The 21221-nt window shown below is 40.3% G+C and overlaps 1 protein-coding gene across 3 annotated transcripts in view; it reads left to right on the forward strand.

Annotated features, from left to right (window-relative positions):
• Positions 1 to 21221, forward strand: part of GALNT9 (polypeptide N-acetylgalactosaminyltransferase 9) — a 155646-nt gene that overhangs the window by 77426 nt on the left and 56999 nt on the right. For all 3 annotated transcript variants that reach the window (XM_026859670.1, XM_026859671.1, XM_026859672.1), the window contains one exon: positions 1691 to 1808. In XM_026859670.1, the coding sequence (XP_026715471.1) occupies positions 1691 to 1808 (118 nt within the window). The remainder of the gene's footprint in view (positions 1 to 1690; positions 1809 to 21221) is intronic.

The following is a 21221-nucleotide window of genomic DNA, read 5'->3' on the forward strand; positions in this document are numbered from 1 at the left end:
GGGGGTGGTGTCTGTCCCCAGGGCCTGGGCACATCCTGTAGATCAGACTGCAGGATGACTACCCATGATCTTGCAGTAGGCACTTGTCCTAGTTTCAGCTGGGACGGAGTTAATTTTCCTCCTAGTAGCTGGTACAGTGCTGTGGTTTGGATTTAGTGTGTAAATAACGTTGATAACACACTGCTGGTTTAGTTGTTGCTAAGTAGTGCTTATCCTAAATTAAGGATTTTTTAATTTCCCGTGCTCTGCCAGCGAGGAGGTGCACAAGAAGCTGGGAGGGAGCATGGCCAGGACAGCTGACCCCAGGTAGCCAAAGGGCTATTCCACACCCTGGGACGTCACACTCAGTATAGAAATGGGGGGGTTGGCTGGGTGCAGATCACTGCTTGGACATCGGTCAGTGGTGGTGAGCAATTGCATTACTTGTCTTTCTTTGGTTTTATTTCTCTCTGTTATCTTCCTTTTCATTACTACTACTACTACTACTATTATTATTATTATATTTTATTACATTTATTAAACTATTCTTATCTCAACCCCTGAGTTCTACTTTTTTTTTTTTTTTAATTTTCCTCCCCATCTCACTGGGATGAGTGAGCAAGCAGCTCTGTGGTGCTTAGCTGCTGGCTGGGCTTAAACCACAACAGCACTATGCAACGTGCAGCTGAATTGCAAGTCAAACATGAAGCTGAAGGCTCTTGTTGGTTTTCCACCTTAAATTTAGTCAATTTACATTTTTAAATTGTGGGCTTTAGTAGCAAAAGCTATGTCCTACCTTGAATTTTAAAGATATAGGTGTTGTGACGAGTATAGAGATTCAAAGAAAATGTGGACAAATGAAACCAGCTAAAGTCACTAGTTTGTATTGCATTGAAACAATGCTGGTGTTCATATGGTAAATGATCTCAAAATTTGTTGTCATGTAGTGCTGCTCAGTGACAGGTTTCAGATTTCTGTCTGGAGGGGAGCAGAACCATAGTTTTGCTCGTAAAGAAGTTGATGCTCAGAGAAGGGAAATGATTTATCTGAAATCACCCAGTTGGTCAGTGGCAGATCTGAGGGCAGAGACTCTCCATCTGAAAATTCTTCCTTTCCTAAAGACTGACCTCAGGAACCATAGAAGTGTTAATCATGGAACAGCTTCACAAAGGCTGAAATGTATCTGCTAGAGTTAACTCCAGGAGATCCCTCGCCAAACTTTACACTATGGTTGGTCCATGGCCCTCAACATGCACTTACTTTTAATATGTGGGTAAGGGGACTCCTCATTTCTAACAAGGGTTATGGGGTTGTTTTTGTGTATTAATCTTCAGATAAAGTGTTGTCTACTTCTTGTTCTACGCTGTATGATGGTGAACTTCAGCTCCAGCACAGAAGTTTTATCTATAAAATCAGAAGAAAACCAGCCTGATGCTTCACTTACATGCATGGATTACTTGACTTCAGATCTTGTGTCTGTCTCATAGACAGCTGGTCCAGGTGTGTCTGGCAGTGTGCTAGTTATTTGGGTGGCTCTGGTCCCACGAGGTCCTCTGTCTGTTGGGGCATGAAGTGCAATGTGGCTGCACACTAATAGATAAAACTAAAATGTCAGCTTGAAGACTAAGAACTGTCTGTGTAGATTTGTTATGAGGTGGGCTCTGTAGAAGCTAATAAATGACTTAATTTTTTTGCTTTAATCTCTCTGTAGGACACCAGCCATGATTGGATGCTCGTTTGTAGTGGACCGAGAGTATTTTGGTGAGATTGGCTTGCTTGACCCTGGTATGGAGGTTTATGGAGGAGAAAACATCGAATTAGGCATGAGGGTGAGTAATGAAGAAGAGACTTCGTGCCATGCCCATTTGCAAAGAAAGACGGGGAGCCTGTGGCCCAACAGAAGTGCTGTCTGACTGATAGGCTATTACACTGAAGTAATTGATACTGCAACACTATCTGGAACTGACAGTCCCAGTAAATGAATGTTCCTGGCCTTACTGGCCTTGAGAGAACTGATAACAGTCAGAAATATGGTGTATTGTTTTATTCTGTCAGTGTCTGGACCCAGTGAGACAGATTTTCCCCTTTCCCAGTAGTTCTGCTTGTGCAAACAGCTACACTAAGTCTTTATGTGTGCATTGCACCTAGGTGAGGTTGCATGCTTGTGCCCTAGCAGACACAGTATCAGCAAAAAACTTAAGTCAGTTCTACACACCATGCGTGATGAATGCTGTGGTATTTTGAAACTTTGCGGGTCCTCCTTATAGAATAAGAACTACAGGGTTACAAGTATTCGATCCTGTCGTATGGGTCAGTGCAAAGTGGGGACAGCATGGGTCTGCCCCGTGCTTCTGGACCTGTAGGAGTTTTGATACTTGTGATTCTTTGCCCTTGTTTTCAAGGTGGTGCTTGCCAGCAAGTCCTTCTGAAGCCCAGGAACATGTCTTTGCTTAGTACTTGAAAATTAGGCCACTTAATGTTGCATGAACACAGTTTCCTCATTATAAAGCTGACTGTTTAATTATTTTCCCCTTACTCTTTATTCCCTGCTTCACAGTAACACGTCCCTGGTGCATGTAATGTGCTCATTAAAGCATATATTCTGCTCATGGTGAAACACTGAACATCAAATTAGTCCATTCTTTATCTGATTTTTTTCTAAAATGGCTACAAACTCCTTCACACCAGTGGGCTGAGGAGGAAGGTCATTGCAGCAAGAGTTTATTTTCACATATGGGTGTGTATTTATTATTCCGGCATCACAAGAGGGATAGGGTTTGTAATGGGACTGTGTGAATACACTGCGTATACCTAAAGGTTCAGAATTCACATAGGGGACGGAAAAACTGCTACCACAAATCATCCAATTTTCCTTAAGAGGGTCAGGCTATTACCAGGATTGTGTGAGCTTTCCTTTATCATTGTGCAGGGCTTTGAGCTGTTTGAAACTTTTTCCACATGGCTGCTTACACAATAGATTGAACGCTCTGGCAAAACTCTGGCATAGTTGATGAATAAACCTCCTAAGAAATCTGAAAGCTGTCGCTCTTCCTTAGATGAGAAGAACTTGCTGAGTACGATTAGGGCTCCTAGTAAACAGAGGCAAAGGTTTTAATAGGATTATGAAATGGCACTTGCTTGAAGAGACGAGGATTTGAAGTGACTGAGGACAGGTTTTCAGGGATAAGGAATCTGTTAAAGTCTGAAGAAACCAGCTCTCATTCTTTGGGGTTGGGTTTTTTTTAGTCAGGAGTTTTTTGTCCTATAAAGAATAATTAAAACCGTACTGTTTGACAAAGGTTTTATGAACGTACAGGAGTATGAGCGAGTTCATTGTGAAATAAGCTGCATGTCCATAGTATGGATCTGTTGCTCTGTGTTTGCAGCCTGGATCTAGCATGGTAAGTAATGTACAGTGTCAGCCTCCTAATTTGCAAGTCCTCCACATGATCCCTCCTGTGTGTCTTTGAGAGCTGTCAGAAACCAGCAGCATGAAAATGCACAGGAACCTTCTCCCTTTCCTCTAGGGTATTTATAAAATCATTGTGAATTTACAAAGTTGTTGTTTTGTTTTTTTTTTTAGCTCCAGAATTTCAAAGTAAATTGCAAAAATTCACTCCTTTCCCAAGGCCTGGTGCAGTGACCCACGTGGGGATATTTGGCATATCCCCTACACCTGCACAGAGGGATGCTGTTGCCCCTGTGTGACTCCGCTTGTGTGGAGCAATGAAAGACAGAAAAGGGAAGGAATAAATGAATGAATGAATGAATGAATGAATGAATGAATGAATGAATGAATAAAGAGCAAGAAATAAGATAATAATAAATAATAAAATGGTATGGAAGTTGTGGCACACATTTGGCTGAAAACAGTCCCTATTTAAAATAGCTGTAACGATAATCCTTTAGACTTTTTTGAAAATTATCACATTATTGCTAAAAGAAAAAGGATTAGGCTTGGAGTGTCTGAATTACATTACATTGCATCTAATGAGTCATTTAAATTGTTTTAATAAAGTGAAATTGGGAAAGTTAGTGAAACAAATTAGCTGATTTGGGAGGACACTGTTTGATAACCCAGCTAATCCCCCTTAAATCTACTGTTTATTAAAAAATCATCATCTTGGGTATTCCACTATTGGTTTTCCCTTTTCTAAATTCCATAGATGGAAATATTTAAATAATTAATCTAAGTGATTTTCTGTATTGAGTAAGCAATGCATAAACCGATGGGAGCGGGAGCTACCACATCTGTTGAAACTATTTGGGGCTCTGCAGCTCTTTTAAAACTCATGCTATTTTTTGTGTAAACCTTGTATCGGTTAGAGCTGTGACACTCTCCTAATGGGACAGCTTTGCAGTGAAGGCAATGTCTGTTTGCCAGGGAGATTCTGGTTTGGTTGAGAAAAAGAACCAGCTGTTCTGGGAAATAAAAGGGAGATGGACATGATTGCAGGCTTGTGATAGTAAGGAAATAGATGGACGCTTACATATATCATCTTGTACTATATTTTTCAACAATGATAGTTTCACCACAAGATGGATAAATACAGGACTGAATGCTGTTATGGACAAACGGTGCTATTCTCTTAGTGTTCACCGACCAGCTACTGAAGCTGATGGGACCTGTCTGTGAGCACCTAAAAGCTGATTTTGGCCAGGCATTTACCAAGTCACATCGGTGCTGTCCTGTATGGATGAGGTGCCCTTCACAAATACAGGCAACTTGGCTTGTTAGCTGCATTCAGACAAGCACCACACCACTGCTCTGCCTCCTTCTGTGCGCGTGGATCCAGTGAGCAGTACGTAAACCTGTTTTCATTTCAGCTCTGGTTCAGCTGTCCTTTTCCCGACCTGGAGGCAGAGATAAAGAAAGGTGATGATACTTTCTCCTGCAGCAAAACTGTGGGTGTAACTGTGCCTGAAGAAGACACCCTAAACTCAGGGTAGATCATCTTTGCTGTTCCTGGACATCAAATAGTCTCTCTGACCTGTAGTACAGAGACATGTCCCAATAGTAAGAGAAATTCAAGCAATGCTTGCATGTAGAGGAAGACAGGGATCCCTTTAACTGAAGGTCCTAAATTATGACCCTGTAAGAAACTGCATGGTTGGCAGGCATCATGCAAGTTCCCTTCCTAGTGAGAGCTACCAGCACGATTATTTAGAAGGGATCATATAAACATTAAAAGCCTAGTTTATGATTTGACCTAATACAAGCCGTTTATGATGCATCTTTTTATTGTGAATCATTAATCATTGCACTAAGAATCTCCCTCTTCCTCTGGTGCTCTGGAGATAAGGTGAATGAATTGCTGCTCTTTTTATTTTGTACCCATCAACTGTAATGGTGGGTGGGAAGAGATCAAACATTTATTTTAAAGGATGCTCGTAGTACAAATTAAATTCTGCTTCCACCATTAAGAACCCAAACAAATTGAACGAAAGATATGTTGCCTCATTGACAAGTGAAAAAAAAACCCTTTGTTATGGCCAGCATCAACTGGCTGTACTACTTTATTCTCAAGAGCACTGTGATATACCTCAAAGGAGGGAATCTGCATCAGTTAATGAATTCTTAGAGGTGCTAACCCAGAGATTTGAAGAAAACCAAAACCAAAACAACAAACACCCCCTTCTCCCCAAACTAATGACTTAATCTGAGATTTCTTAAAGAAACCTGGTGTTAAGGAGGTCCTGGCCAGAGAAATCAGTTAGAGATGTCCCTAGGTACCGGTGTGACAAATTAACTCTATGGTCAATTGAAGTGATGGCTTAGTTCTCCGGCAGAGCTTAGGATCCTTAAGGTTAGTTGTAACCTTGGGTTGTGCTGAAGTGTCAGAGGTAACTTTGGCCGGTTTTACAACTGGCAGTGGCATGGCCCTGGGAACACACAGTTCATCAGGATTGAAAAGAATTGTCTGAAACCAGGATAAAAGCTCAGACCATTTGTGCTCTCTGCTGTGTGATTACATTGCTAATGGTGGCCAAGCTGCCTAGCTGAAAGCAAGCATGGGTTGTGTTCATAGCAATGCAGCCCCACCTCTGGGTTTTCCAGAAATACTGTGTGTACTGTAAAAAAATAATGATGCAGATTCACTGAAATCTCTTTATGAGGAAATAAAACTTGTTACCTAACGGACTTTCATACACGAGCAAATCATTATACTTTCCAAGCTATATGGCCCAGCTTTACTTTCTTTAAAAACAGATGAACTACATTTTCTCTGAACAGAAATGCTAATGGTGGATTGTGGAGCAGTGAATTCTTGACTTGATTTTATTACATTTAGCTAAGGAGATTTAGATTCCTTTGAACAGTCAGTGTTTTAAATGCAGATTCGAGGCTGGTATGCTGTAATAAAAATGTCACAAGGTTTATGTGTAGCAAAGTTTAATTCTGAATTCTGGCCAATGCTTTTTACTCTGTGCAATTCATGAGGCCAGGCCCCTACTCTTAGAGCTAAGAGGTAAGTAGGAACCCTATTCTGTAGAGTTTCTCAAAATTTCAGGGTTTTTTTTCCCACATGCTGTGGTAAAATACAAGTGAAAATTGTACAAAAATGCAGGTTAATCAAAATGTCTTATTTTGGTAAATCCAAAAGTACTTCATTTTTATTCTGACCTTTCACAAGCTGTAATTTTTAGTATAAATTAATTCAGCTTAAAATGGAAAGTTTGAAAAGAAAGCCTTTCGGTTAGAAGACATGTAATCACTTGAAATATGTTAACAAAAATTCACAATTTCTGACATCTAAAAATGTAGTGCACTCTGTCCTTAGACATGCCTATTCACACTGGGGTGCAATAAATCAGTGTTTTCAGCATGAACTTAAATGCTATTAAAATGTTTCTGACCAGTTCTACAGTGAACTCTGCAGTGCCTAAGCAAAATCCTAATAAGCGATGTAATCTACTGTTATTGGAAATTGCCCCATTGCCCAGGTTGCATAAGATCTCTGTGATAAATTTCCTAGGTCTCACCCTGTAGATAAACTGTGTAAGTAAGGCTGTCCTCTTTTCCATCTCCAGTTTAATTTAGCATTTTTATAGGCATTTCCTAAGAATGTTAAGCTTGTAAAGTCAAGCATTAAGAAATGATAAAATGATTTATTTTGTGGTGCCTGGATTACCTTAATTCATGGCTCCTTTTCCTCTTCAAAACAGGGATTGGAATAGTCTATTCTGTGGTGATGTGCATATATGATGAATCAGGTCCTCTGCCCAACTAAATGTTCAGGATCTTTTAATTCCAGCAGAGTTTCATTGATTCAAACAGGATGAGATTCGGCTTGACATTTGTATATAGCAATAATGTGTTCTGTCTGGAAAAGGAGACAAACATTAGCTGTACGTGGAGTTGGTCATGCAGGCATTAAATCCCAGACTGCTGAACCCTGGAGTGTCCGAAGTCACCGCGAGTCACCGCTGCCCGCATTGCCAGCGTGTGCAGCTGCCAGTCCCGACGGGCCACGCGGGGCAGCAACTGCATTAACAGCTTGGAGAAAGCTGGCAGCAGCCCTGCCGACTCTGGTCCTGTCTCCGTGGCTGTATCCTCCCAGTAACTGGTGCTTGGACCTCCGTGCAGTGAACCAGAGAGATGCAGTGCTGTCAGCAAACAAGAAAACCATGAAAAAACAGATGAAGAGGACAGGCTGAATTCCAGTGTGACAACCAGTGCCTGGTGCCAGGTTTCAAATGTCTGACATCAACCGTGTTTCAAACCGGAGGATTTTCTCTGTAAACGGTCTTCCCACACAGGAAAGAGAAGATTGTGAAAACAGTGTAAAGGAAAGCCAGACAGCTAAAAGATGTCCCTTGACTCATTCCGGCTAAGTTAGAGCACTTGGGTCTTTCTCTGACCAGATCTTTTATATAGTCTAACTGTACTCTAAATGGGATGCACGATCTTGTTTCTGGGGAGATAATCCAGCTCCCTACCTGTCTACAATTTCTTTGAACCATAGTGTGTTTTTCCTTTTTTTTTCCTTTTTATTAAATTGAAGATAACTGTAACCTTGAATGGAAAACAATGTTTTCATCAGAACATAGTGCAATGGTGCTCTAGCATGAAATTGCCAGCAAACTACAGGACTAGAGCTTGTGAATACCGTTAAAAACACTCTCTAAAGCAGGAGCATTGGAAATAGCTCAGAAAAGAGCATCTGGCCATTTGGCTTCAATATCACATCATGCTCCATCGAGTGTAACATTTTATGTTACAAACTCTTTCATGTACTAGGACGTTATAAAAGCTCAAGGCTGGAAATTTCAGAGAGAGATCAACAGTGAAAGAACTGAGGAAAGAAAATGCTTCCTTAGCCTTTTTTGCTTTCTTCTCAGCCACTTTCCTGCTGGTTTAATCTAAATCTAACACAGTTTCCCCTGCAGTGGCAAGTGTGAACTGAAAGAGAGACAGATAGAGAGAGGAAAGACGCAGAGAAGATGAGTGTGCTAATTGTGTTGAGATTGAAATAGGTTTCACTTGCCTAATGATGAGACTGAACCAAAAACCTAGAGATGAGCTACAGCTGGTCAGAAACTTTCTGATACAACATATTTTCTATTGCAAAATAACAACTCATCCAGAACTCTGAATGTTCTGTAGAACTCTAAAATTTGATGCCGATTACTAAAAGCCTGGCCTGGGCTGTTGTGTACCCAGCTGTCAGTCCTTAGCTAGGTCCCAACACACCTGGCAAAAGGTTTCTCTGAGTTTTTTTTAACCATTTTGAATTTTTTTCACAAGTCTTAAAAAAAACCCCAAATGTCAATCAATGGAAAACATTGCCTTTCCACTCAAAAAATAAAATGCAAAAGTATTTCAGGATACCAGCTGTTCCTAGAGCAGGGAAATGCCCGTTTTCTAATTGACCTTTTGATTAGCTCCCCAGGTGGTTTTTGTTTTTCTGGGGATGAGTTTTAATCTGTCTCTCTAGGAAGTATAGAGGGCTCTTAGGATGGTAGGAGTCTTTTCAGCCTGGGCTTCTGCAGTTGGAGCAAAGCCTTGGTTTGGGCCAGTGTCCTGTGTGGAGGTCCCTGACCCAGACCAGCAGCCTGGGTAAGTCCTGAGGAGCAGGCAGGGGATGTGAGACCCACAGCCTAAACTGTTTTCTGTGGCTGTGGCAAGGGCTCCTACGTGTGGTTGTGTTGCTGGAGGGTTTTCCCAGGTGCCATCCTCTAGGCAGACTATCTCATTTGGGAAAACATACTTCAGCCTTAGAGGTGAGCTGTCAGATTTGTAGGATCCTCCAGGCTTGAGTGCAGGGTCTGGAGGTGGGAATGCAGGCACTGAAATATATAACTTGCCATCTGTTTTTGAGGTGTTGTCTTTGTAGGAAAATTTATGTCACCATTATTTATGGTGTTAAACAGAGCCATATAAATCCATACCACTGGTGTGTGGCTCTTGTCATGGCAGCATGAGGAAAACAGAGCTGGTCTTTGATGAGTTGTGGATTTGGAGGGGGAAGTGTTGTGGGGTTTAGGTTTGTTTGGCTTTGTTCTAATTCTGCCTGAAAAACTTTGGGAGTCAATATGATGTTTTTAACTCTGTCTTTTGCAGTCTGCTAAAGAAATGTCTAACCAACTAATGATTATACTTGCAATAGTATTGCCTGACTAGAGCAAAGCATGTTGAGCTGACCTGTGTGACAGATACCTCTGAGCTGAAGAGCAGGAATACGGAAGGAATAACGCAAGCACCTGTGTTGTTGAATAAAGATTCTCTCCTTGGTGCCAAAAAATTATGTCATTATCTGTGTTGTATGTAATACACAGGAATAAAGCAACTTAACACTGTCCAGAAAAGAGATAAACTCTTTTCTGTTGAAGGCAGCAGAACATTTGCCACCAATGAGAGTTTTTTAATGCAAAGTCTTCTCCAAATTTGGTTTTAATGGCCTGCATGGTGCAATGGGAACATTCACAACAAAGGAGCCCCCAGACAGGGCAGCTGTGCTGTATCACAAGGTCAAGCATTTGACTGGGGAATACTCACCAGCTGATCTTGAGGATTCTGTGTCCTACCCTTTCTTTTCATTTTGCCCATCTGCAATTGGCAAAAATAATATTAACTGTATAGTAGGCAGAACACTACCAGGAGCGGTAAAGTTATCTCTAGAGTGACAGAAAATGCCCTCTGAAGGGAGTGCAGATGAGCTCTTACAATTTGTTTTGCAGTTAATGTTTCAGAAAGGCACAGTTGGCCAGGAACCTCGCAGGAAGGTGACAGGGAGAGACAGTTTCTACCCCAGAGAGCTCACAGAGGAATGACACCTGGTATAGAGGGGCTGGAACGAGACAGAAAGGGAAACAGATCCCTGTTCAGCTGTGCACAGACAGAAAATACACAGATGTGAGTGTCTGTGGCAGTCCTTAGCGCAGAGTCAGAACAGTGAGCAGATGAGCAGTTCACCTGTTGCCACCTAATCTTCCTCCTGCAAGTAAACCCTAAAATATTTTCCCAAGCCTGCCTTAGTTTTATGATCTCTTCCTTTTTGGCAGTGAGCATTTGCTTGCAGTCATGTTTTAGAAGGATACCAGTCATCAGTTGTCCAAACAAAAAAAACCCAACCCAACCAACCAAAAAAAACCAATTGCTCATACTGCAGAGATATATAATTTCCTTCAATTCAGTGTCCTTTAAAAGCTTTGGGTCTATGTTTCATAACAGTATTTTGGGACATGATGTGTGCAGTAATGTGCCTTTAGATCATATTGGCTGCCAGGAGCTGGAAAGTTGATGACACCCATTTGCCACATTCCTTCTGTACTCTTCTTTCATCGTTATTGTGGAGATAAATTCCTGCTTTGTTCCTGCACAAATAAATTAAGTCATTTTAGTATGGAAGGAAGAAAATGAAAAGAAAAATTCCATTAAAATATTTCAAGTCTCTCTTAAAAGAGTTCCAAGATTCTCTCTCTCAAATTTTGTTTTCTACATAGGAAAAATAGGGAAACAGGTTGGCTGCAATGCTTTATTACCATGTTCATTGTAACTTTACATAGCTCCATATGTAGTTCCACTGCTTCCATGCTGCAACTAGTCTAGATCCATGAAGACAAAATACCTTTGCGTCCTCATATGTCATTGTTTCTCTTTCATGAACATCAGGTTAGCTTGCATGGCCATGTTAGACTGTATCAGTGTTAGATTTATATCTATAACGTGCACAAATGCATTGGTCAAAATGCCAATTGCTTTCCATTGGTAGCTTTCTTCCAATGTAACAGAAAGGTGGTAGCTGTTTGAAAGAAAGGAAAAACAAACACAAAATGACATATCTGTTATTTCTATGTGTATTCTAGGCTTAGAAAAGGCAGATCTCACTGAAAAAAACATATTTAATATGACATACAGAATTTATAGCATGAGAAATGCAGCCAAGGAGAACCCAGAGAAGCATCAAAATACATCTGAAAAACCTGTGTGAAGTGCAACTGTGTATTACATATTTAAGTGTTTTGATTATAAAAAAATAATCTATTTACATGTTTCAGTAAAACTGTAGCTGCCTATTTCTCCCTAAAATGCCACTTAGATTTTCTCTGTGTCTCTAATAGCATGTCTTTTACACAAATATCTTCCTAGCAGCAGAAAAACAATTCAATAACTTCAAAGCATGCCCATAATTCCTAGCACATTCTGGGGGAGCAGGTAAATTAGTATGCCTCCATTTAACCAAGGGGAAACTGAGGCAGAAAGATCTAATGATGTCCTCACAGGACGTTTGAGAGTCATTTGATGGCAGAGCCCAGGCTGAAACTGTTTTAAATAGACTTTATCGCATTTCCCTAATTGTTCTGAATTCAAAGCCTGAAATGATTACTGGAGGTTACAGCATACTTTAAAAGAACTGTAGTTACAATTCCTATGTTCCTTTAGGGCATGATTGAGTGAGGAGAGGATAAGGGTGATGGACTTCAAGAGGAATAAGCAAATTCTAAAGCCTCTTTCCTGAGTAGGAGTGCGAGAGCACATTCAAAGCAGTTCTCTTGAGATCTTCTTTTTCTGTTCCTGTCTCCAGTTGATCTTGCCACGTTGTGCTGGCAGGTGCCTTGTGAGTTGCAGAGTTTCTGATGTATCTTCTGCATTGCCCTTTGTGCCTGGATCACCAGCCACTGTCTCTGTTCCCAGCCCAGGGTGAGAAGGTGGTGGTATTTTCTGTCTCTTGCTTTGCCTCCTCTTACTTACCACGAGTGGCCCACGTGGGGCCGGTCTGGCAGCAGTCTGCTGAGGACAGCTTAGGGTGTCCTACTTGTGCTGCTGCAGGCAGACATATGTCATAATCCTTCTTTGCTCCTTTCCCTCACCTTTTTCCCCTCAGCAAGAAATTAATTGACTCCTGAGCAGCTGTACTGCAGGAACATGGAGGTACAAGCTGCACCAGTGCATGTGCTGGATTGACGGGTGGGTCTGTGGCCACTGCGTTGTTAATGATGCCAGATTCTCTACCCCTCTGTGGTTCAGCCTTTGGGCTCTTGGTCCGAGTGTTTGTTGCCCTGATGTTTTGCCTTTAGCCCCGAGGCGCTGACCTGCCAGACCCAGCGAGCCTCAGAGAGCTGCTGACAAGTTCAGCTCCAGTTAGCTGCAGTTCAAGGTCAAATGGGACTTTAAAATATGAATAAATGTCAGGGCTTGCTGGCACATCGATCTCAGTCTTTTTGATTACTGCCAGATCGCATGAATAAATTAGCCTTGACAGGTGTGATAAATTGTATAGACTACTGATCTCAAACAGTAAATGTTAAAGAAGGACGTGGGAGGCCTGGAGGGGAAAATATCCTCTGCAGATGCTTGTATTAAATGAGGTGAGTTTTGATACAGTGCTCAGGGGGTGATCTTCAGGCAGGAGGAGGCCTTTTGTTCATTTGAGATTCTGTGTGCCAAGCTGGGGCACGTCTCCTACTGAAGTATTGATTTCCTTTGTCAGGAGGAGTTTGGGTTACCATGCGTTATGAAGCAGGAGAGCTTCGACTGCCTTTTCCTCCAGCAGCCCTACCCATCCAGGGTGGCTTTCAAATGGCTTGATCTCAGGCCTTGCGGCTCCCAAGAGTGGACATAGGCAGGGGGGTCTCTAATAAAACAAAACAGAAGTAAAGGGCATTGGAAGTAGCTCTTCATGTGCTGTAATACTGTACTGAACGGTTTCAAGCCATGACTTGTTTGCACGTCAGATCTTTGCTTTGCAGGGATTTTTTTACTTGGAAATCAACACAGATATTTAGAGAAACCCGCATGACTTACAGTACATGCTTTCTTCTCTATGATTTCCTGTATAACATAACTGAGATTCTTTGTTTCCCACCTACACATAAATGCTAGCAATATCAATCACTGATGATTTTTTTTTTAATAAGGAATTGTTATCTTTTGTTGATTGCTAAGCGAGCACGTGAAAAGAATTTGCAGATAGGGTGTTTTTTCTGATACTACTTCATTTATCTCTATCTAATAACTTCCAGTTTTCTTAAATCTAGAATAAAATATTACAATGCTCTCCAATATAAGACACATCAGAAAGCCAGACTTGTCACAAACACGTAGACTTGTTCTTTTCTATGTACTGTTATCCCCTTAATTAATCATGGCCTCTTTCTGCAGCATCATACGCACATTCTGTCTCCCCATCTTGATAACTCATCTGTGTGTTTGTCTGTGTAAGTCTGTGTATACATATTTATATGTAGGTAGAGGTCATGGACTAGTGCTCATTTTGGGCCGTTCCTTCTCTCAGGGCTTCTGTGAAGTAGTTGGATTTTTGCCGAGACACTGAACTTCATAGACGGGTTCATCAAAAATGCACAATTTCAGAGGCTTTTTTTTTTTTTTTCTCCAAAAGCTGGAATGTATGGAAGTGCTGTATTTTGTAGCAAAAGGATTAAAGGGAGAAGCTTTGTTTTGGCTTCAATCAATTTTGTAAAATGAAAGCAGAACAGAGTCTTTAAATGAGGTAGTTTTAAAATTTTTATTGTGAACATTCTGCATAGCTCCAATTGTCTTAACTATAAATATACAGCCATTGCTTTTGCATGTAAATTGTCTCATTAATATACATAATCAATAGCATATGTATAATTTAAAAGGGACTATAAAAAATTTGTTGTTTATATGCTAAACTGTTTGGGTACTGTGATGAACTCGTACACCCTCGTATACGTGTAGTGTTAGAATGGAAGAGGTTTTTTACTTTTTTTACAAGAATGGATTTTTACTTATACAGAAATCTCTTTATCTGTGTAGAAATAGGGTGGTATAGACAGAGGCTGAGAGAGAGAACGCTGGGAAAGAGAAAGGGCCTTTCCTGTTACAAGAGCTTCACCAGATGGATGGTATCCATCACACACCGTGTGTGTGATCGGGGTGTTAAGAACAGCGATGAGAAAAAGAAGGTAAAGTGGGGTGTGTTGACAGAAAGAAGGGTCAGCCCCAGTGCTCAGTGGTAAGAAGCAAACTGCCTAGTAAGAAGGATTTTGAGAATGGTATAGAAGTGCTTGAAAGATTAGCCAATGCAGGCAGGTGGCTTCAAGCCTCAAAATGTGTGCTTTTCTGATTACTGGTATTATGGAAAAAAAATAAATGTTTACAAAGCAGTCAGGAAGAGGATGAAGATTATATTTTGAGGGCCAGAGAAGTATTGTGCTAGACTTAGGAATTGGGCAAAGCAGCTGTTAAAGTAAATAGATAAGAGAAAAGCATTAGTATTTCTAGAACTGAGGCTTCTTGAACACATGCCAGATGAAATGAGGAGGGATTTGCTCCTAAGAGTCAAAGCATCTTCAGTCAAAAAGGCTGCACAGATTAGTAAGGATATTTTTTTGCATGCCTGCAAAAGAGCTGCTCAGTATTTTTGCTCACGCTGTCCATTGTTTTCAGATCTTGTAAACATTAATTCTGAAATGGTAAACCTTTAAATCTCTACCATAAGTAATCCAAAAGATGGACCCTCGGAGACCATTTTGTGCCATACAATACTATTGTGAAAATAAATTCACATGATAAATTACAGCTGTGTGATTTGTATATATTTCACCACTCTGCTCTCTCCCCAGTAATCCACCTGTCCTACCAAAATGCCATTTTCTTGGTAGATTTAAATTTCACTTACATTTAATTTTTGCCTTCTAAAGCATTTTGCCAATTGTTGTTCTGTGTCATTTGAGAGTAGTCTGGGACTTTCTGCAAACTTTACTACAATACAAAACAGATAACTTACCTTTTTAGCACTTTGACAAATTCTTTAAAGCATCCACAAAAAATAAGATATCCTTATCCTCATTGCAAATGCTTTTTTCTTCTTTATAGTAAATACAAAGAGATCAGAATTTATTACTTAAAAAAAGGCATATCAGTCCAAAAAAAAAAAAAAAAAAAGTTGCCTCCATCAAATGAACAACCAGACCAGGAAAGACAACTGAATTTTTCTCTCAGCTTGCATATTGTGTACATTGTACAGAAACATGATCGCTGAAACACATTTTCCCGTACAACAGAGACAGCAGCAGTTAATGCATATCTGTTAGGTATGTGATGATCCGCTATGGATTTTTGTTAAAATATCACCTTCAGTAACTAATTCTTCTACAGACCTGGATCTAATTGTATCAGCTATTAAATATAGTTTATGCAGTCAGGTGTCAGCTCTCTAATAGACCCATGCAAAATCTTTGTCAGCTGTTCATTTGTAAAGATCTACTTTGACCTAGCAATTAGGAACTGGTTATCATACAGTATGTCTTGAAATTTTATTCAAAATTAGATTTCAAACTCCCAAAGCAGAGTGCCCTTAAGTAGGGACAACACCCCCAGAAAACATGTGGGAATAGAAATTCAGAAAGCAAATCATGTTGTTTTATACTCAGCTACTTGTTGCAGGCATCACTACCCTAAGTTTTAGCATGAATCCGTGTTTGTTTGCAAAGATGGGCAGTTGCTTTAAGATCTGCTGTGTGTGGAGCTGGATATATCACCCATCTCCAAAGTCATCCCTTTGAGAACAGGCTATGGATCTTGACCATCTTTCTTTGTCAGACTGAAATCTTACCTGTACCTGGAATTCTGTCTTTGGGGTTCAGCATGTCCAGCAACTTGACAATAATGCATTTATTTTCTCAGTCAACTGTAGTAAACTATTGTGTATTGAACTAATAGTTCAGTCTTATTTGAACTGTCTCCGTCATCTTAGAAATTCTGTTAGCTGGTTATTCAGTTCACTGCATATGCTGCTTTCCTTTGTGTCACCTCCCTTGATGTCTGTGACATTTGAATTACGAGGGCGGGGAATAACCATAGTCAGGCCTTACCTAAAAAAAAAAAAAAAAAAAGAAAAGAAAATAGCTGAAATAGCTGATAGAAATCTTAAAAAACGAACAAACAAAAAACCCCAGAAAACCTCTAGATGAGAAACCGCTGGAGAAGTGAATGAGATAAAGCAAACAAGAAAGAAGCATTTGGAGGTAGTGATTAACACAGGCGGCTGTGGGCTGAGACCTGCTGAAATGTGGGCATTTCACAAAGTGCCCGAAGGCAACTTAATGATATCCAGGGCACTGTAATTAATAAATTTTGGGGGGAGGGGTGCAGAATGGGACATGTCAAACCCAGCTTTGACAGGTATCTCCTGAAAGAATAGGGCAGGTCTTGGCAGAGTCAGTTTTGGAACCACCTGTGGTTGTACCAGCTGCTCCGAATGAACTTACCTGTCCCTGGAGGGGAGGGAGGTTTGGCTCATAGAGCATGGAGTCAAGTCCTGAGTGTTCTGTACTGAGTACCCAAAATGTTAGGCCAGACCTGGTATGTCCTGAATCAGTCCATTACCTTCCCTAGCATGCCATGCAGCTTCATAAGCATTCTTCTGTCTCCTCCTTCCTAGGACTTTTTTTTTTTAACTTGAGGGTCAATGTGTTTTTATTCTAGAGTCATGCTGATGCATTCTCCTCTGGGTTGCAGTGGAAATAGGAAGAGAGTTTCAAAAAAGCAGAATTTGGACTCAGGTTTGTGTCATCCTGTGCTTAGCAGCAGCTCTTCACATTGTATGCACTTTAATTTACACAGGTTACTCTTGGTTGTCTTCAGCAGGAAGCATAGCAAAAATAATTGCAAAGGGAAATGTGATTCATTTTTCTTGTTCCTCATTAATCCGTATTCAGTATCTCTTCAGGAGGATATAATGATGTGCAAATGCGGTATGTTAGTTTCACTCCCTTTCTATTCCCTCTGCCTGTTTTAATTAAGCATAGCCTGTTGTCCATCTTACTGAAGCAACATTTCCTGTCATGTCAAATGTCAAAGGCAGTTTCTACATGAAAAAATAGCAAATTCTAGCACTTATTAAGATGTTTCTTAGCCTTTCACACAAAACTTTTTTATTCCATGTACCTTGTGGGTCACTGATCACTTTTCTTTTTTTTTTTTTTTTTTTTTTTTTTTTAAGCAAATGAAGCAGATAGTGAGGGCTAGTGCAATTTAGCATTTTAAGTTTAAAATCTAGTAATGAGTCAAGACACAGATAACGTAAGAAATTGAGGCAAATGTGACAGCAAGGGAAGGGAGGAATGATGATATGGTCACCTGGGTGAATTTAATCTGAAAACGCAGTTTAAAGATCACGTTTTCTTTTTCTTAGCCTTTTGGTAAGTAAAGACAGGGAAAAACTCTTCAGTGTCATCACCTGAATGTCTAAAGCCTGTTAGATATGAAGAAAGTGCTGTGGTTTAGCAAAAGAGAAAGCCTTTAAATAACAAATTGGGATCCATGAGCCTGCTAGAAATTGCATGATAAATCTTTCAACTGCTGCATATTGACCTCCTTAAATTGTGATAAACAGCAAAACAGAGTACCCAACCCAGTTCGAAAGATGTTTACACCTTCCTGGTGCATGGGGTGAGGTGGATTTGTTCTCAAAGTGCAGAGGCACAGCAGCCACTGTTTTTCATTTACTGTAGATCTGAAAGGCACTTGTTTTCAAAAAACCTCTGGTAAATCCAGTGCTGTTTTGCACTTGTTACCGCATTAATAAAGATTGGACATACTAACCCTCTCTTTTTCGTGCCTTAATTTCTCCACTGTTTCTTCTTCTGTCACTGTGAGGGCTTCATGCAATATTTCCCTGATAACACGGACCCATTAGGTCTTCAATAAAGACTACATGTATCCTATTTTTTTGCCATTGGTGATGGTATCTCCTGCCCAACACAGGTAATAAAGGGCATGAAGAGTCTAGATGTGAATGACTGACTGTTAACCACATGCCTATTCACCTCCAGATGCTTTCACAACTATCTCCAGGGTAAAGGACAGATCTGCTGCCAGTTAGGCCTGGTAGTGTTCTGATGCACAGAACCAAACCAGAAGTAAGGAAGGTGTAACTGTAACCACACTGGTTGTATGTCAGGCCCCGGAGTGAAAATCATGAAATCAAGATGCAGAGGGATGTACGTGTTTGACTTTGCTCAGTTTTCAACCCCAGAAGGCAGGTGTGGTATGTGAGCAGCACTCATTGCATCCTCTCTAGGGCAGGCTTTGGGTTTGGACACCTTTTGTATTGTGTCCACAGAGCTGGCAATGAAGGGAGTGTTTTCTGGGGACAGTGGAAATGAGCTGCTACTCAAGTGCATGAGACAAATCGGCAGGACCAAACTGTCTTGAGCTGTGCAGGGGAAGGTTGAAAATTCAGATAATTTTCCCACCTTGGCTCAACTTTTATTCCAATCCTAAATCCTTTCTTTCTGACAAGTCTTTAGACCTTTTCTCAACCTTCTGTTTTCTGCTCTTGCCAATATGTCTTATTCTTTTTCATCACTCTACTATCTCTCCACCTTTCCTGGCTCAGCTCCACAAGGCCTTAATGTTTCACGCTCTCATCTAGCTGTGCCAGTGACTTATGAGCTCAGCGCTGCTGTGGACACCAGACCTCTTAAGTACCTAAGCAACTCCCAGGAAAGCTCATAAATGTCTTTCACAATGGATGTTCAAAGTAAGGCAAGCATTAGAGGTTTGAGGAGTTTCTTGCTTAAGAGGAGAAGCCTAGACTAGATGAGAAGGAGAAAACCTATTACTCAGGATAGGAGAAAAATGCCTTTATAATAGCAAGAACAACTAACCAGTGGTCCTGTCTGTGACATGCAGTGATACTGTAAAGGAAATGTTTTAGTTTGAACAGGAACTAAATCAGAGGAAAAGTACAAGAGGGTTATGTTTTGTAGGGATATTAGACTTTGTTGATCGTAGAGCTTTCTTTTGACTTCATCTCTGACTGTAGAAAGATGCTGGAGTAAAGACTTCTAGAGATGCTATGTATTTGAAAGAAAAATTTGAAATTTGAAACAGTGACCTCAGGAAGTGAACCCAGAAGTGGATGCAGATAGAATCAAATTAATGGGTCAAAGGAGGGCCAGACTCGGATGCATGTGGAGACGTGTTTGAAATCCTCAAGGTCTCAAGAACTAATCCTGTTCTGAGATTTATCTACCATAACCCTTACCCTTACTCATCTGTTATCTTTTGCCTGTTAGCTCTTCTACTTCTTTGGTCTGTCTTTCTCTGTGTGGTCACTTGTTTTCAATGCTGCCTTACTACTTTTCATCCATTCATCCCCTGAGGTACTTGGACAAAGGAGCTAGAAAGCATCTCATGTTAATGAGAAACCAATGTTGCCTTTCACCAGCCTGAAGAAAATAGACCTTGAGACTCCACGTTACACAAGGATCAGATTGCCTATTATAGACACAGTTTAAGTATAAAAACAGCTGTAGGGTGTAGAAGCAGAACAGAAAAAAATATTTTAAATTCTTACAGTGCCCTTATATATCTATAAATCCTAGATGTTTTTAGACATGGACTATGTAGGTTCCTCTTCATATCCATTACAGCCAAATTTTTTAGGGGTGGTTTTAATGCTAATAACTGCTTGAAATTATAGACAGGTTGATTTGGTTGATTAATATGAATGTTTCATCTTATGTGCATGAGTATTCCCAAACTAGTCAGCTTTTTTTGCGACAACTTGGCTGTGGTGGCATCAAGCTGTGTCTGACACTAACTGTGCCAACTTACATTTTTTGATCCAGTCAGTCTTTTCTCTAACTTTGAACTGAAACATCAAAGTTTGTTTTTTTTTTAAGCAATCACTTCCAAGTATGTATTGGTTTGCATCGATAAAATGTTGCAGAAGGCTGTTGTAGGGACGAGTTCCTATGGGTGTTCAATGTAATGTTCAATGAACACCTTACAAATAAGTGTGCACAGACTGTTTTAACTGAATGGCCGTGTTTATGGTTAAATGAGTCCATGCACACACTGATACAGCTGGCATGAAGTAGTTCTCATTTTCTTGTGTGAAGAGTTTCATCCAGTTGATCAAGAAGTAGATGTAGTTCTGTATGACTTTAGCCGATATCAAACTGTTCAATAATTGGTCACAGTCATATGTTAATAATAAATGGCTAGAAAATAATCCACAATGCACAAATTTGTGAGAATGCTGCTCAATTTGTGAATTGCTTGTAAATTGGAAAATAGCCAAATGTATTCTAAATTATCAGTATCATCAGTCTGGGACACACTGTCTAATATCTGCAGCTATCCTTTAGTTTCATGTGTGTTCAAAAGGTGACTCTTCCGGTCTTAATCTGCTATCTTAATGGACCTCGGTTTCCAGAGAGCATAAACCTTACTATTCAGGGGGAATTTAACTCTCCGTCAACGTGGCTGCCCAACAATAGGAGCACTCTGTCACCAGTGTTTCTTAGTGATTGACAGTCAGTAAGGCACTCTGGAGTGACAACTTAATATTTTTCTACGTATCCTTTAGCTAGGTTCGAGTGACATCTCTGTATTGGCTTTTGATGTCAAACACTCCAGAAAGTCATTTATAAGACTGTCTACATCTCAGACTTCTGCAAAATGAAGCATTCAATGTCATTAACCATGACAACGTGGTATCTAGATTTTCAGCTCGAATTTTAGACTTAGACGTAGTGTACATTCTCCTATATGTGGACATCAGGAATCAAGGAGCCTGATAAATTCCTGTTGGGGTTCATTTTCAGAGTAGTGTCTGACAATGTAGCTGGGCAATTCCCATTAATATTAATAGGAATTTAGCAGATAAATCTCCTTGAATAACTTTTAGAAAATTTACCCTTAATGTGCCTTACATTTCAATAGCCTGAGCTGTGTTTTGAAATTCCATTTGAGAAGGGTAATGTGATAGATATAATAATGAGAGATATGCAAAAAC

This window comes from Athene cunicularia, assembly GCF_003259725.1.
Source record: "Athene cunicularia isolate RWA chromosome 15 unlocalized genomic scaffold, athCun1 chr15_part1, whole genome shotgun sequence".
Classification (NCBI taxonomy): Eukaryota; Metazoa; Chordata; class Aves; order Strigiformes; family Strigidae; genus Athene; species Athene cunicularia.